General features: G+C 38.7%; 3 protein-coding genes across 5 annotated transcripts; 1 reads left to right on the top strand and 2 right to left on the bottom strand.

The window, feature by feature from the left end:
- Window positions 1-1,077: 1,077 nt before the first annotated feature.
- Window positions 1,078-2,532, top strand: LOC137709080 (UDP-glycosyltransferase 90A2-like). The gene has a single exon (XM_068448221.2). It carries the CDS (start codon window positions 1,078-1,080, stop codon window positions 2,530-2,532), a length of 1,455 nt encoding a protein of 484 aa, XP_068304322.2.
- A 319-nt stretch (window positions 2,533-2,851) lies between these two features.
- Window positions 2,852-6,881, bottom strand: LOC137707821 (GPN-loop GTPase 3). 3 transcript variants are annotated; one of them, XM_068446736.2, is made up of 10 exons: window positions 6,770-6,881; window positions 6,512-6,605; window positions 5,809-5,917; window positions 5,642-5,723; window positions 5,352-5,437; window positions 4,957-5,060; window positions 4,699-4,829; window positions 4,505-4,598; window positions 4,023-4,078; window positions 2,852-3,159 (listed from the first exon to the last, which is right to left on the bottom strand). In XM_068446736.2, the coding sequence occupies exons 2-10, from the start codon at window positions 6,554-6,556 to the stop codon at window positions 3,066-3,068; spliced, it is 801 nt and encodes a 266-aa protein (XP_068302837.1). In that variant the 5' UTR covers window positions 6,557-6,605; window positions 6,770-6,881; the 3' UTR covers window positions 2,852-3,065. The 3 variants fall into 3 exon arrangements, with proteins under 3 accessions (XP_068302837.1, XP_068302836.1, XP_068302838.1); XM_068446735.2 differs by having other exon boundaries at window positions 6,512-6,681; window positions 6,770-6,877; XM_068446737.2 differs by having other exon boundaries at window positions 6,731-6,806.
- A 376-nt stretch (window positions 6,882-7,257) lies between these two features.
- Window positions 7,258-10,236, bottom strand: LOC137708807 (glutamyl-tRNA reductase-binding protein, chloroplastic). Its single transcript, XM_068447960.2, has 5 exons — window positions 9,643-10,236; window positions 9,455-9,535; window positions 8,604-8,708; window positions 8,240-8,389; window positions 7,258-7,703 (listed from the first exon to the last, which is right to left on the bottom strand). Exons 1-5 carry the CDS (start codon window positions 10,228-10,230, stop codon window positions 7,476-7,478), a joined length of 1,152 nt encoding a protein of 383 aa, XP_068304061.2. The 5' UTR covers window positions 10,231-10,236; the 3' UTR covers window positions 7,258-7,475.
- Window positions 10,237-15,081: the final 4,845 nt, after the last annotated feature.

Below are 15,081 nucleotides of genomic sequence, written 5' to 3'. Positions count from 1 at the left end.
ATTGGATGTGTGGGCACATGAGAATGATAGGATTAAGAACGAAGATATTCAAGGTAAAGTAAGAGTGGCCGTAATTGAAGATAAAATAAGAGAAAATCGATTACGGTGATTTGGGCATGTGAAGGAAGACTTGAAAAGATACTCTAAGACAAGGAGTACTTGGAGCTAACAAAATACTTGGTGCAAAACCGCGTGCAGTGATGTTCTATGATTCATATAGCCAATCCCACTTAATGAAATAAGATTTTTGTTGTTGATGTTGTTTGTTGTTGAGGTCTAAGAGAAAGGGACTTACTTGTTCATATGTATACCCATAATATACTTGAGATACCTAAGTGCTGTTAGAAAAGGTTTCGATACCAGAATTTAGAAGTAATGAAACAAAAAACACAAAATAAAAGCAATGTTTACGTGTATACAAAGAACACAACTCATATGACGTAGCATTCAACGCATTATAATAAGGGTAAATGACATTGATGCATATGTCTCACTTCTCATATATGTATCAACAACAAAAAATACATATTATGATTTAAGTGAAATTTGTAATGTTACGCGACCATGTTTTATAAAAAAAAATTACTCAATAGAAGACGGAGAATCCTAATATTTTTACGCTCCTTTTTAAATTTTATTAACGTGCCATACATGATATAAATTAACTATCAATTTAGATGTATTTCCTGTACTTGGTTGTAAAGAATTCAAGTTCAAATCTATGAAAATTCCATCAGTCGTTAAAATCCTCCGTATTTGTCATATTTCCTTCTTGTTTCATTATCTTTTGGTGCACTTAATCATGTGTATTCAGTCGTCCTTCCAATCACATTTGCAAAGAAAATCTACTCACTGGGCAAAGATAGGGCAAAATACAAAGAATTGAATATATAATCACAGATTAATTGCAAATACATTGAATAAAAAGGAGGCGCCTCACAAAATCTATGTATTTTGGAAAACCTATTAAACTCTACAAAATCCTATGAACAATGAACACATTTAAACTCTATAAAAAAAAAAACCAACTCAAAATATTTTCCCACTCACTCGAATTCTGATCGTTGTAGTGAGATCATGGCTAATTCCTCACCCTCACCCTCGCCGCCGCCTCCACCACCGCCGCACGTTGTTATATTCCCCTTCATGGCTCAAGGCCACACGATTCCATTGCTAGACATATCCAAGGAACTCTCAAACCGTGGCCTAAAAGTCACCATCGTCACCACCCCACTAAACGCACCGTTCATCCACTCCAAACTCTCAAACCACACGTCCATCACCGTCTCCGTTGTGCCGTTTCCATATGTCCCGGACCTTCCGGAGGGCTGTGAGAATACCGCCGACCTTCCTTCAATGGACTCGTGGGTTCCCTTCGTCACTGCCACCAAACAAATGAAACCACAATTCGAAACCCTTCTGCATGATATGGTCGATGGTGGTTCCCGGCCACTTTGTGTAATCTCAGACTTCTTCCTCGGTTGGACGTTGGACACGTGTCGATCATTCGACATTCCACGTGTTGTGTCACATGGAATGGGTGTACTGCCTATGCTTGTTCTTAAAACCGCTTCCGTGCACGTCCAATGCCAATACCAACGTCAACGCCAGAAGACCTTAGATTTGGAGTCAACAGATTTATTGCCAAATTTGGCACTTCCCTTCATGTTGGATATATCCGACTTACCTCCTCGACTCTCTAATCCGAATAACGCATTTGGACGCGTCATCTCAGAGGTCGAAGAGGTGGATAAGAATAGTTGGGGTGTGATTGTCAACAGCTTCCAAGAGCTTGAATGTGAGTACGTTGCTGCATTGGAAGGTTTGTACAAGCATGCCAAAGCATGGTGTGTGGGGCCGGTTCTACTCTATGAAGAGGACGATGGGTCCCGCAATGAGAGCGTATCGTGTCCGTACATCAAGTGGCTCGACGAGCAGGATGGATCCGGTGTGGCGATCTACGTGTCGTTTGGTACACAAGTGCGATTGTCGGATGATCAGATGGACGAGATCGCTTACGGGTTGGAGATGGCGGGGTATCGGTTTATATGGGCCGTTCGATCGAAGACGTGGAGGGCGGATGAAGGGTGGGAGACGAGGGTGGAAGGGAGAGGGTTTGTTGTACGTGATTGGGTGGACCAGCGGAGCATCCTAGCACATCCAACGGTGGGTGGGTTTTTGAGCCACTGTGGGTGGAACTCAGTGATGGAGAGCTTGTCAATGGGGGTCCCATTATTGGCTTGGCCAATGGGAGCAGAGCAGCCACTGAATGCCAAGTATGTTGCAGTGGGATTGAAGGCAGGGTTGATGGTTAAACCAGAGAAGATCAAGACCGTTGATCGCCATGTGATTTGTGAAGGAGTGAGGGAGTTGATGGGAGATGAGAAAGGGCGGAGGGCTAGGGAAAGGGCAAGAGTATTGGGGAGCACGGCGAGGCGTGCCGTGGAGAAAGGTGGATCGTCGGATAAGAAATTGGATGAACTGATCAAATCCCTCATTGCCAATGCCAACCAAAAGGAAATAAAATTCTAAAATTTCTTGTGAAATTGGCCAAAATGATAGTTGATATTTTATTCAATAATTGAAATTTAATTTTTGTTCATTTACGTAATTTCACAAGTTTCTTTGACCTTGATATGACTTTTTTCCCCAATTGATCCAAGTTTTGCATTCAACACTCACTCAAAAGTTAATTCAATTCTCCACCAGCATGCATAAACAAATCTCTAACTGTTGGATGATACGAGATCAATCTATACACACAAAAATACGTTTGGTATCAAAGCACATCGTCACGTCGTCGTATTTCTGAACAAAATGTAGTCTCTTGTAGTTTTTTGCCCTCATAAAATACAACAAATTCTCTTAAATAACAATTACATTATTCCATCATGCTATCATCTTACATATAATTCTGATAATTCAAAAGTTAAAAGTTAATAATTTGGTATTGTATATTGACAATACTACCCTGAGTCACCTCTTTCACTCTTCACAGTTCAAAACACCTACACCAGGGGCTGCAACGGTAATTTCAACATCAAGAGGTAAAAAGTTTAATAAGCTCAGTCATCTTCCTGATCAAATTCCTTAACCTTCACATCGGCATCTTCTCCGAACTGAATGCAGGTATCGATCTGAGCCAAGACATAGCTCATGCTGCCAAAAAGATATTTGTAAAAGGAAAACCCCAACATTACTCTCTGATTGTAGATGATATAAATCAAAAATGAAAAAGCAACTGAAGTGAAGATCATACGTGCCCATTAATCAAACAGTCAATACCAAGAAATGAAAACACAAAAAAAATAGAAATATATGATGCAAACAGAGAAAAAAATGATAAAGCAATGCCAAATCCTGACTTTCTACCACCCCATCAAGCTTTTATCAAATCAATCCCAAGCCATGTTCTCTGGTTCATCGAATGATGGGTAAAAACCATGTAAGGTTGTCATCCACTATGTCGACACTTGATTCAGTCCAGGAGTGTTTTAATCCACGTATTAGTATCTAAGATAATTTGCTTCATAGTATTTGATGATTTTCGTCCAAAGCCAAACAAAACGACAGAAGACTGTATGGTCAAACCACCCAAGAAGGAACAGACATATATGACACAGCTTTGCGCTAACGCTACACAGGTGACATTCCCTCTGGCGGCCCAACACAAAAAAGAAAAGAAAAGTGCCATTCAACTTTGGATCAGAACATTGCAGCTTCAGACCCAAATAACAAGGTCCTTCCTAGTTCAACCTAAGAAACCTATTATCGTGAGCAATGAGCATATAACGACCAAGAGCTCTAAACAGAAAGTCATCATCCAAAGATTTCCAACACCAAAACTTTAAATGCCAAACATCTTTATTTAAAAGTGATAAATCTCACAGGACCAACATAACTCAGCCTGATGAGCAAAACAGCGATCACCAGATAATATTGAAGTCACACAAACAAGAAAAGACATACAGGAAAACGTGCACAGATAGATACAGAGAAATGTGCATAGAGAGAGCGCATACCTGCTTGACTTCCTCAAGTCTAGTGGCACAAAACTCACCATGCTATAATCATCGACCTGACAATCCAACAAGATAGTTACTCCTTAATGCACTGACTATGGCCAGTAAGATTATGAGTAATTTGTTTCACAAAACAATGCCTATAACTACCACAAGTCATAACCATGACCACAAAACTTGATGCTAGTCAGTACAGGACATGGTACAACCCTACATTATATATACCCTCTACCATTTAACCCACAGCTGAAGTCAAGTGAAGGTTACATGGCTCCTCAACTGACAGGATAACTGATAAAGATAATACAACCAAGGGACCAATCAAACCATACAGAACAATTTGGAGAAAAAAAAAAAAAATTACAGAATAACCATAAAGAAAATCTCATCCGGAAGGAAGTATGCTTTTCTAAACAGCTATCTCCAATTCACAAACTCAAATGGAGACAATTTATATAAGAAAGATGCACACTATAACTCACTAGTTCAATCAAAGATTTATTTAGCTTTGCAAACTGAGGAGCCATGCGTTGATTCAACTCTGACAATAAAACTTGAGGCTCCGGATACAAGAAGCTGAAACATAAAAGATACAAAACAAAATTGAGCTATTTAATAAGTTAAAAAGATCAATACAGATGGGTTAATAGAAGTAGTAGAGGATAGAGTAACTCACTCTTCAATATCCTTTTTTCTCGGTGCAAGGTCCATTTTGGAGAGAATATTAACATGTGGTAATTCAAGTTGAATCATGGCAGAAAGAGATGCCATGCACCCACTAATAAACTTTGTCACATCCGTAATGAACTGTTTCAATAGAAGAATAAATATATTTATTTGGGGGAACAAACAGAATTAAGAGTAATTCCAAGGAAGGAAGAGAAAATGTTTGAGAAAAGATTACATGACAGAACTACAAACACTTATCGCATACCTGAGAATCAAGCAAGTACACAACGCAGACTTTGAAATTTTTACGCTGCAGATGCTCTACGAAGTTCCGAAGCACAGGCACATGTGAGAAAAGTTCTATCTGGCCTATAACACAAGTGGAAGCCTCAAATTATTATGTTTCACAAAAATTCCTCCAAACACCCACGCACAGAGAACTAAGAGCCTTGAAATAATTTTGCTTTTAATAGTAGGATACCTACTGTCAACTCAGAAAACACGTCACCCAGCTAGTACTATTGTTTCTTCCTCGTAATGTAATAATAATGTCCATGAAAAACTTTAACCTTGTTGTAGTCCATTTTTCCATCAACAGATCTCAACAGCAATGCATGACCAGATATAATGACAACAAAACATGTGGATTAGTATGGATACCTGGGCAGTCAAAAACCAAGTAGTCATCATCCGTGTAATTGTCTAATTCCTCTGTGAGCCATTCATCCAGATTGTCTTCCAGGTGTCTAGAAATCAAGATTAAGGACATTCACCAAAGAAATTATAAGATTTAGAGAGAGGAGTACACCCAGAAGTGGTACAAAATGATTCACTGCTATTATCGCACGCAAACATTCCATGTCTGTGCCCTTCAAAAGAATGGCAAGCATTCCAAGTAAAAGAACAAAAAGAACAGAAGTAAATTAGAGAACAATTTGGAAAAAGGATACTCCATGCAGTATAAAAGTCCACCATTGGGGCCCAAACCAAGTTCCTCCATAACATCCTCCAACGAAACAAGCTCCCTAATATCTGCAAGAGGGAAAATACTAACAAACAAGTCAAGTGCGGTTCATGAAACTAAATAAGTGAGCAAATAAATGAACTGACTACTTACCCATGGCCACAGGGTAGTCAAAATTTTCAGCAGCAGGATCCAGATTAACAATATTGATATTCCTCCCAATAGTCGTACAGTGTTCGTGCAAGCTAGAGCAATAAGTCGACTGGTTCCAAGAAGTAAACGAACTTATTAAAACTAGTAATGGGTACATAAAAAACATCAAAATACACAATCATAGCGGTCCTGATGTGATTATAATGTATTCCTCATTCAAAAACTGTTGGGGCAATAAACTGACAGTCACAAGAAGTAAAACAAACTCATCAAAACGAGGTAATGGGAACACAATATATATATATATTTTTTTTAGAAGATAGTAATGGGAACACATAAACATCAAGAAATGTTAATCATAGTAATTGCCCATGTGATTATGATGTATCTCACATACAAACAATGCTGCCCCAATTACATCAATAATCCAAATGGTTCCGAAAAGCAAAGCAAACTCATCAAAACTAGAAAAAAGTACATAGTAACATAAAAAATTACAAGCACCTAATTCCCATGTGCTCATCAAGAATCCCACATTCAAACAGTTGGTGCAAATTGGAGCAAAAATGGACAGCAAAGCAAACACACTCATAAAAAATAATAATGGGTACACAAAAACATCAAAAAATATTAAATTTTGCTGATTGCCCAGGTGACTGTGATGCAAGTGAGTGTTACAGTAAATGTGGGCGGTGAAATTTACCTTGCCGCTGCCGGCAGGGCCAATAACCAGCTGCGCGTAACCCATTTCAGATATCTGGGTTTTCTTGCTAGGGCTGCGAATTCAGAGATAAGCACTGCACCGAACGCCAATTGCCAGCAAGGTGCCACCAATCAATCGAGGGTATTAGAGGATCCCGTATAACAAAAACCCTAATTTAAATACAAAGGATATTTATAAAAACCCTAATAAGAGCTTCACCTTCCTTCAATGGTAGAAAAAGGGTCTAGGGTTTATTACCTTTCTATGACGAGATGGATGGACACTGAGTGGAGATTCCTTTTATTTTCGTTCCGTTTTTATTTATGTTTTGCCGCGACATGTTTTTTTGGGTAAATTACAATACTAGTCCCTGTCTTTTACTTGTACTTTCACTTTCTTCTTTGAAGTATTTTTATGCATTTTAGTCCTTGTTTTGTTAGCAGCGTTGTCCAATTGTGTTTGTTTTATCCAAAATAATTTATGAGATTGGTACAATTTTTCACTTTGGTTTTCTGATCACTACAATCGATGGAAGTGATCCGAAGCAACTCTGGCTTCGTATCCTCAATGATATGCCCATAGAAAATGGATTTAACGAGCCCCCCTAATAAATGAAAAAGATGTTCACGAAAATGGATGATAACTTAATTGGTGGATTGATTTTTTTTTTAATTCCAAGTGTAACTGAGAAATACTTTTAGAAGAAAAGAGTTAACCTTTGCAATAATGTGAAGGAAAAAAAAAAATCTCGAATTATATCGAACTCAAATTTAATCTCAAAATTTTGAATTTTAGACATCTGTGGGAGTTAGTAACAATGGCATATGGAAGCCATGTACATAATCGACAAGCTCAATTTGGGGGGATAGTTGGCCGTCATAACCTCGGAACATAACAAAGTTCAACCAAGTTTCCCTTTGTGCATCTAAAGAAGTTAGACACGGCATGCACAACTTTTACTCTTTTAGGCTATCTGCTTAACTTGTTTCACCCTTTCGACATCTGGGGCATGGAAATTCTTTTCCACCTCCCAAGCTAATTGAGACATGCAGTTAAACATTGACTTCGCACCCTTCTCATCCGTCACATCCCTGGGGAAGGGAATGCGAACCTCAAATATACTTTGCTGAGGAGACCAAAGGCGCAGGTCAAAGCCTAACCGATCAACCCAAACCAATTTTGCTTCAGAAACCTGCACAAGGAAACTACCATTACCATCGCAGAATCACTGATATAAGTGATGTATAAACAAGTCCTCATGAAATGTTGATAAAGGATTCAATAATTCGGGCTAAAATGTATTTAAGCTTCTTGTAGAGTGATTATTTGGTTTATGGAAATCCTGTAGATAAAAATGAAAGGTGCTCAAATTTTGCAGTCAGATCCGTACAGTTGAACATGCAAGTGTCCAAATTATGGTTTGCGTGATTGAAAAGTAACGTGGCAGTTTAGTTGGGAATGCCATTAGTCTAGGATGATTTTTTTCACCATATTGCATGAACCCTGGACATGAAAGCTCATTCATGGGTTGCTGGTTTCGTATTTTCATTTTTGGTGAAGAAAAACATTTACTGATCAACTGTAGTTTTTCCCTTCCAACTATGAATGGCGTTGTCTAACAGTTAAGAATTCTGTATATAGTTCAGTGTTTCCAGTACCAGCTTAGCAAGGTGTCAACATGCAATATCCAATACAACTAACAATCACAATAAGTGGGTTGGCACGAACCTGGAAGTTCAAATCAGCATAGATGTTGCAAAAACGATTAATATCTTCAATGTTGTTGGTGTTTATCTCATTTACCAGCTCTTCCGCAAAGTCCCTAAGAGGATCAGGTTGTGCATTTTTATAATCTGAAGATGTAACCCACATACCAACCTGTGAGAATATCAGAAGAGTTAGAAAACAGAACCGCTTTTGCATAATCCATCTCAAGTAAGTGCTGACTTAAGAACTAGGGGTAAAACTTGGCAGGATTTGCCCACACCAGTCTTACCAGACTACCAGTATAGCAAATAACTATTGTGTATAGCAAATAACTATTGTGTATGTCTACTAGTCCAGCACAGGAGCAAAGAAAATGCCACAATACCTCTTTAAAGTCCTCCAACTGAAGTACCCGTTCCACAGAAACAACATATATGAGATCTTCATCAACTTCTTCTCCAAACCTCTTTTTCCATACTGAACGAAGGTACTGAAAGAAACGGCATTGAAATCCAGATGAAATACTGATTAAAAAGATATACATTCTCACCACACAAATAAATAATAGCATAAACTAAAACAGATCATACATAATGCTTTTTATGAGCTTTAAATGGATCATAAGGTTTTCCTTTTTTCTTTTAAGAATGGATCGAATCAAAAGGCCACTACACTCAATACCTACATGGGCCTGTGTATGCTTTGTCGGAGGACTGAGTCCAGTAAATAAATCCAGCCACATATGCTGGAACTCATGTCTGTGCAAAAACTGAATGGAAATCCAAGTTCTAACATCACACACGAACATTAATCCAACACACGTCAAGCATACAACATCCAAAACCCTATATTGCACCCCAAAACCACGATATGACACATGGCCAATCATAAATCAAACTGTTTAAAGGTTACGCAAGGCGGACATTTAAGTGATAGCTCTAACATTTACTTGACAAAAACCATGGCAGTCTGAAATGGACTAGGTATAGCCAGTTGAAGGCTAGACAAGTTTGACAAATACGAAGCATCTATGTTCCTTTTATAATTCTGCATCCCTTATAGTGAATTCCATTTTTAGTCCCTAAAAACCGGCAACAATTATGCTTTCTACGTGCTTCCTTACAACTCAAGCAACACGCAAACACTGAGCTGACCCATATTATAACATACTTGGTAAAGCCACAACTAACAAACCACTTTCCAGTAACCTATTCTTCATGAACAAAATCGATTTACCTTCAACATTGCCCTGTCTTCCGGTTTGTCAATGCTGCCTAAAATCGTGCACTGAGGTATTCGCAGCCCGCTTTGCTCTAACTGCGCACCAAAACCGACAGCAAAAACGCCTTAAAAACCTCAAAAATCACCTTAAAATTTACAACCAATCATCCAAAATTTTAAAAAATAAGACCCCATTAAAGCACCTGGACATGGAAGCTAGACCTCCTATCAATAGAAAACTGCCGATTAGAGGCATTCAAGCACAACACCGGAGTCCCTTCTGGGTCGACCGCGAACCGGACGCCAATGCCCAAAGGCCAACCCTCTTGGGTCAGAGTAGAAAGCGTGCCCACAGACACCAACTCCATAATTGTCCTAGAAACCTCAGCCGGAACCGGCCTGTGGCTGTGCGTCTTCGTTTCCACCTGGGTCGGCTCCGAAACCGCCGAAAGCGAGCATCTTAGGGTTCTAAATAGAGTTCTGCGAAATGGGTTCGGTTTTACGTGATTGAAAGATTGGATTTTGGGGGTGGGTTTTGAGGGAGGGAATGGAAGGGACAAATGGGTTGTGAGAGATTGAGTTTGGAGAAGCATTGGAGGGAAAAATTGGCGTTTAGGGTTTGTTGATTCAATTGGGTTTTTGATTGGTGAGGAGTGGAGAGAAATGTGTGTGGAAATGTTGTGGCGGTCAGTGGGGTGGAGGGGGCTGCAGACAGAAGAAAAGTGACAGTTTGTACATACAGTTGGGGGTGGAGGAGGTGATGATGATGATAAGCAGGGAAAGGGAGACATCAAGTGTGTGCAGTTGTATGATAGACACAATAGGGCCTAAAGGTGTTTTTGCTTTGCTTGAAAAGTGACATGAAATTACGGAAAAGTGACATGAAAACAGTTGGGGGTGGACGACGTTTCATGCCTTTCAGGTTTTTTGAAAAGTGACATGAAATTACGGAAGTACTATTTAACTGTACGTGTTTGTAACTAAATGGGGTATCATAATGATGAATTCGTGGTGGAGCCTAAATTGAGTATTGGTATTTTAAAATCGATTCATTATTATTTGACGTGTAAAATCGCATTAAGCACGTCCTAAACTACTTGAATTCATATTCATTCTGCATACTATAACTACATAACAAAGATTTAATGTCTCACATTACTTGGTTAAGTACATAGTAACTGTTACCTTTTGATCCACAACATCGATATACAAACAATAATGTAATGACATATTGATCACATACCAGATATCCTCTAATTAAAAAGAGAGTAAACTGGTTCAGTTTCAAAAGCAGGGTAAAAGTGATACTTAAGGTATAATTCTGGGACATTTTCAGAAATAAGCAAAAATGAAATGGCTTATAAGGTAAACTTCTTTTATTTTATTTTCCCCTCCAAAACTAAAACTTTTCCACTTTAATGAGAAGCAAATGGCGGCAGCGACCTTCAACAATCCCCTTTGCCCCTTCGCATCACCCATTTCCCGCCAAATCAATTTCCCCATCAACGGTCACCGCTTCTTCGATACAATTCCGCCAAAGGTGAGTTCTTTTCTCACTCGTTACCTAAACTCCACAACTCAATTTCCCCAAACAAATTCAAAAAATGGAAAGTTCTTTCCCTCCTGTTTAGTTGCGGAGATACGTTAGCGCTGTCAGTGGATGACCCAGAACTTCAATGAAATGCTAACTCAGTGAACAACCAGTTCCTTGTCCGGTTTAGCTAAAGTTTCAGTTTTTCAGTTCCAGTGCGTCCGAAGTAATAGCAATTATGAAGCTCAAATTATGCTCTTCAAGCTTTTTCCTTGCTGGTATCTAGTTGTGCAAAGATTGTATGTACATATGTGGATAATCTGATATGTGATTATGGTCTTTAATTGGGTTTGTAGGTTTTCGATTATGCGGAAATGGGTCTTTGCGCTATACTTGTGGTGTGATCTGTGCTGTCAATGAAGGTGGGAGAAACCATATGAATATCTTCCAACTGGGACAAAAGCTTACTTGGACGAGCAAGACGTTATCACGTTTCTTGATCCTCAGGTCTCGGCTTCGTGTAATCCAGCTGCGTATCTTTGGTTAGTATTCAATTGTTATGACCAATTTTTTTGGAAACTCAGTTTGAGTTATTTTCCGGGTCACTCGATTGACTTTTTTTTTTTGATATGTAGCGTTTCAAATTTCGAGTTATTCACTTTCGTTGTGAAATTGCCGAGGAAAAGAACAACTGTTGTATACATAGACACACATGTATAGGGTGTGTCACTTTCACTTGCATGACTCAGCATATGATGACTATGCACAACTGTTACAGTGAAATTTCCCATACGATGCCTCCACAGATTCGTTGACCATAATCCGCACGTTAGCCAAATCCCTCATTCTCCAAAGCTTTGTTTAGGTGGGGTACCTGCAAAAGGTACTCCGACGCTTAAGTCAGTCAATTGAATTCGTGCTCTCTAGTCAGGGGTTTCGATTGCGTACCTTGTTTTTAGATTCCTCTCCCTATTTATAGAATTCTAATGCTTGAAGAACAAGTACCATGACATGTCCCTCGCTCCCTCTTCCTTAGTGATCATTCGCAGTGGAGGTAGTTATCTGCCTCCTTCTACCTTTTTCTGAGCTCTTCTTGCAACGACATGCATGTTTTCCTTCCCATGCACAAGTGAGGAATCATGGCACATGCAGGGTTAGCATATTTCTTGTGGGATTTTCTCTTTAGTCTACCCATCATAGGCTTGTATTACACAACACCATCTGTTTCGATGAATGGTATTGGCCCATGAGTCGAAACCAGATTCTATCCTCCCATAATGCCCCATTTTCCCCTTTTTTATTGGTGTGTAAAATTGGGGAAAATTGAGCTTTCGATCGCATGAGGCCATGAAATAATATTCTCTAAGCCAAGCTAAAACTTAAAGCCACTTTTGTTAAAGCCAAACCACTTGCTAAAGCCAAATTTGTGAAGGCCACTTTTTCTAATGCCAAATTTACCTAAGCTAAATTTACCAAAGCCACCTAACCCTTTTGTTTTTTTTTTTTTCACTTGCAAAAGCCAACACCCTTTTCTTACCTTTGCCTAACTTACGAATGCCGACTAGTACTCTTTGCCTAACTTACAAAAGCTGACTTAACGCCTAACTTACGAAGGCCAACTAACAATCTTCGCCTACTTAAGAAAGCTAACTGACACTCTTCGCCTAACTTACGAAAGCTGATTAACACTCTTTGCATAACTTACGAAAACGAAATGACACGTCCTTTTTTTTTTAAGTAGACAAATTGCATCGAAAGGCTTTATTTAAACAACATTACTCTACTAAAACTAAACATTTCCCCATTTCTTGATCACATTTTCAATTCCTTGAGCTTGCTTCCTAACACTTCCCTCAATTATTTATTTATTATTATTTTTATCCACTTACTTACTATATTATATATATATATATATATATTTAATATACATGTATTGTCCTTGTCAAACCTGCACGTGTCAACATATATAGATATGTGTGCCGTCCTCCACACACATATCCTTAGAGCAACTCCATCGGTGTCTTGAGCCCGATGGACCAGCGACAGAAATAACCCAATAGCCTTAACAATCTGCTCCAGCCCATGCTGGCAATGGGGCTCGGGGAGGCCCGAGTGAAAGGTCCGGCTCGAATTGGTGGCCTGAGAGCCTGAGACCACATGATGCAAGGCTGACGTCAGCCACATTATAAAATTAATAAAAAAATAATAATAAATGTAAAAAAGCAATAAAAAAATTAATAAAAAATTTAAAAAAATGTAAACAATTAATAAAAAATCCGAAAAAATTTTAAAATAAAAAAAAAGATTTAATTTTTCTATAAATATCTTATCATTATCTTCCACCTTAGACCACAATTTTATATTTTCTCAATACTTTGGGTTGTAATTTCTTATTTAATGAAATGTGGTATAACGAGACCGATTAAAAATCATATCTGAAATTTGAATTAAAATTATTTTTTATTATTTTATAAAATAAAAAATACTAATATTTTATTGCATATTGCCATAGCTATTCAGTTTAGGAGTGGAGATGCAAAAGGTAGTTACTGTTTATTAAAGGCAATTAATGTTCACTGGGAGGATTCAATAGTGAGTTGCCCTAGGAGACCTTACGCTCGCGCGCGCGCGCACACACACACACATATATATTTGCACACACCTCATCCATACATTTATACATTATATATCTCTGCACACATGCATGCCTATATATATATATATATGTATATATATGCACATACACATCCGTTTTCGAACTTGAAAACCTGCATACACATAACGTGTCGTTCTTTTGTTAAACCTCTACACACATATTTGACTATGCATGTCATATGTTTATATATCATTACCTTAGGCTCAAGTCAGCATTTTTCATAATTTCTCGCATAGTTAAATTCTGCCATCACATGCGCTTCTTCAATGGAACATGTGCTCTGGAGCAAGTAGATGTCGCTTTCTTCTTTTGCTCATGTCGGAATGACCTAGATTGTGACTACACACTAAAATATAAATGAGAAAATAAAAACTTCTCTTAGGCAATCCAATTGGTGTTCGACACGCTGCTAGTATCCTTTCAGAATTTCACGTTCATCCAATATTAACAAAGCATCAGGGGTAACGCAGGTGGCGAAGGGGGAGGTGTATGAGAATGACCTGTTTCATCTCTTGTTATTGCATAAGGGTCTGAAGAATGTGAGATAGAGTCAAGAGTCCAAGTTGCATAACTCTTCCTCGAAGAAACCCTTCCATCAGCAACAGAGTCAAGAGCCTGAGTTATATAATTCATCATCGGACAGATCCTTCCATCAACAACGGAGTCAGGAGCTCGATTTGCATCACCCGACCTTGCTCGAGATCGATTCTTGGATTCACGAAAGGTGTTAAGAACTTCAAAAAAGTGAGAAGCCATCCCCAGTGAACGAGAAGAAGACTGGAACGTAATTCAATGACATTCTTAGAGCCATTGGAACCCCTCCATGTAAGAAAGCTCCATTTTTTGGAACATTAGCACAAAGCCGAAGTTGGAGTTTCACTATTCGATTGTTAACCATAAGACTCAAGTACTGCCTACTTACCCTCAACATCTCTTTACATAGAGACGTCTCATGGTTACTAGAAGCAAGAGTTTAAAATTGGAGGTGATTGCATTTTATTGAGATAAGTTAAACCCTCGTTGGAAACTTAAATTTAAGGATAAAAGATGTTCTCATTTATTCAAATGAAGAAAACCGAAAAGAACGGCTAGAAAGGGCCTGGGCAACGTAAGGGCGAAAACCCAACTCGTGAGCAAGAATTATACTGAAATACAACAAATAAAATAAGTGAAAAGTACGGATGACATAAGTACAAACACAACAGAAGTGCATACAGGGTTTTTAGCCCATGGAAAGGGAATAAATGACCATGTCAGCTATTAAGCGCCACAGTGAGGACCAGACTGAAAGCCTTCAAAGTCTGAACCCGAAATGGGTGCAGTGTTAGTGACAAACCCGTTGCATGGGATAAGATCTGAAGAATCAAGGTCATCTGAAGGCCTTCGATCCTTAAGATTCATCCCCTCATACCACTCATATCCATTAGGCTAAATCCCCATATGGTTATCATACAT

Source organism: Pyrus communis, chromosome 17 (genome assembly GCF_041283825.1).
Source record: "Pyrus communis isolate YQ-2024b chromosome 17, ASM4128382v1, whole genome shotgun sequence".
NCBI lineage: Eukaryota > Viridiplantae > Streptophyta > Magnoliopsida > Rosales > Rosaceae > Pyrus > Pyrus communis.
The sequence above is the reverse complement of the archived record's forward strand: the minus strand, read 5'-3'. Positions and strand labels throughout refer to the sequence as shown.

Bases quoted from the DNA above. Each gene is read 5' to 3' on its own strand.
- LOC137707821 (XM_068446736.2), bottom strand. From the start codon at position 6,556: ATGGGTTACGCGCAGCTGGTTATTGGCCCTGCCGGCAGCGGCAAG. The intron at 5,438-5,641 runs GTATCCTTTTTC...CTTGATTTCTAG, and splicing joins GGACTTTTATACTGCATGGA to ACACCTGGAAGACAATCTGG. The intron at 4,599-4,698 runs GTGAGTTACTCT...TTTATGTTTCAG, and splicing joins AGAAAAAAGGATATTGAAGA to CTTCTTGTATCCGGAGCCTC.
- LOC137708807 (XM_068447960.2), bottom strand. From the start codon at position 10,230: ATGTCTCCCTTTCCCTGCTTATCATCATCATCACCTCCTCCACCCCCA. The intron at 9,536-9,642 runs GTGCTTTAATGG...TTTGGTGCGCAG, and splicing joins GGTCTAGCTTCCATGTCCAG to TTAGAGCAAAGCGGGCTGCG. The intron at 8,390-8,603 runs GTATTGTGGCAT...ATATTCTCACAG, and splicing joins AGTTGGAGGACTTTAAAGAG to GTTGGTATGTGGGTTACATC.
- LOC137709080 (XM_068448221.2), top strand. From the start codon at position 1,078: ATGGCTAATTCCTCACCCTCACCCTCGCCGCCGCCTCCACCACCGCCG.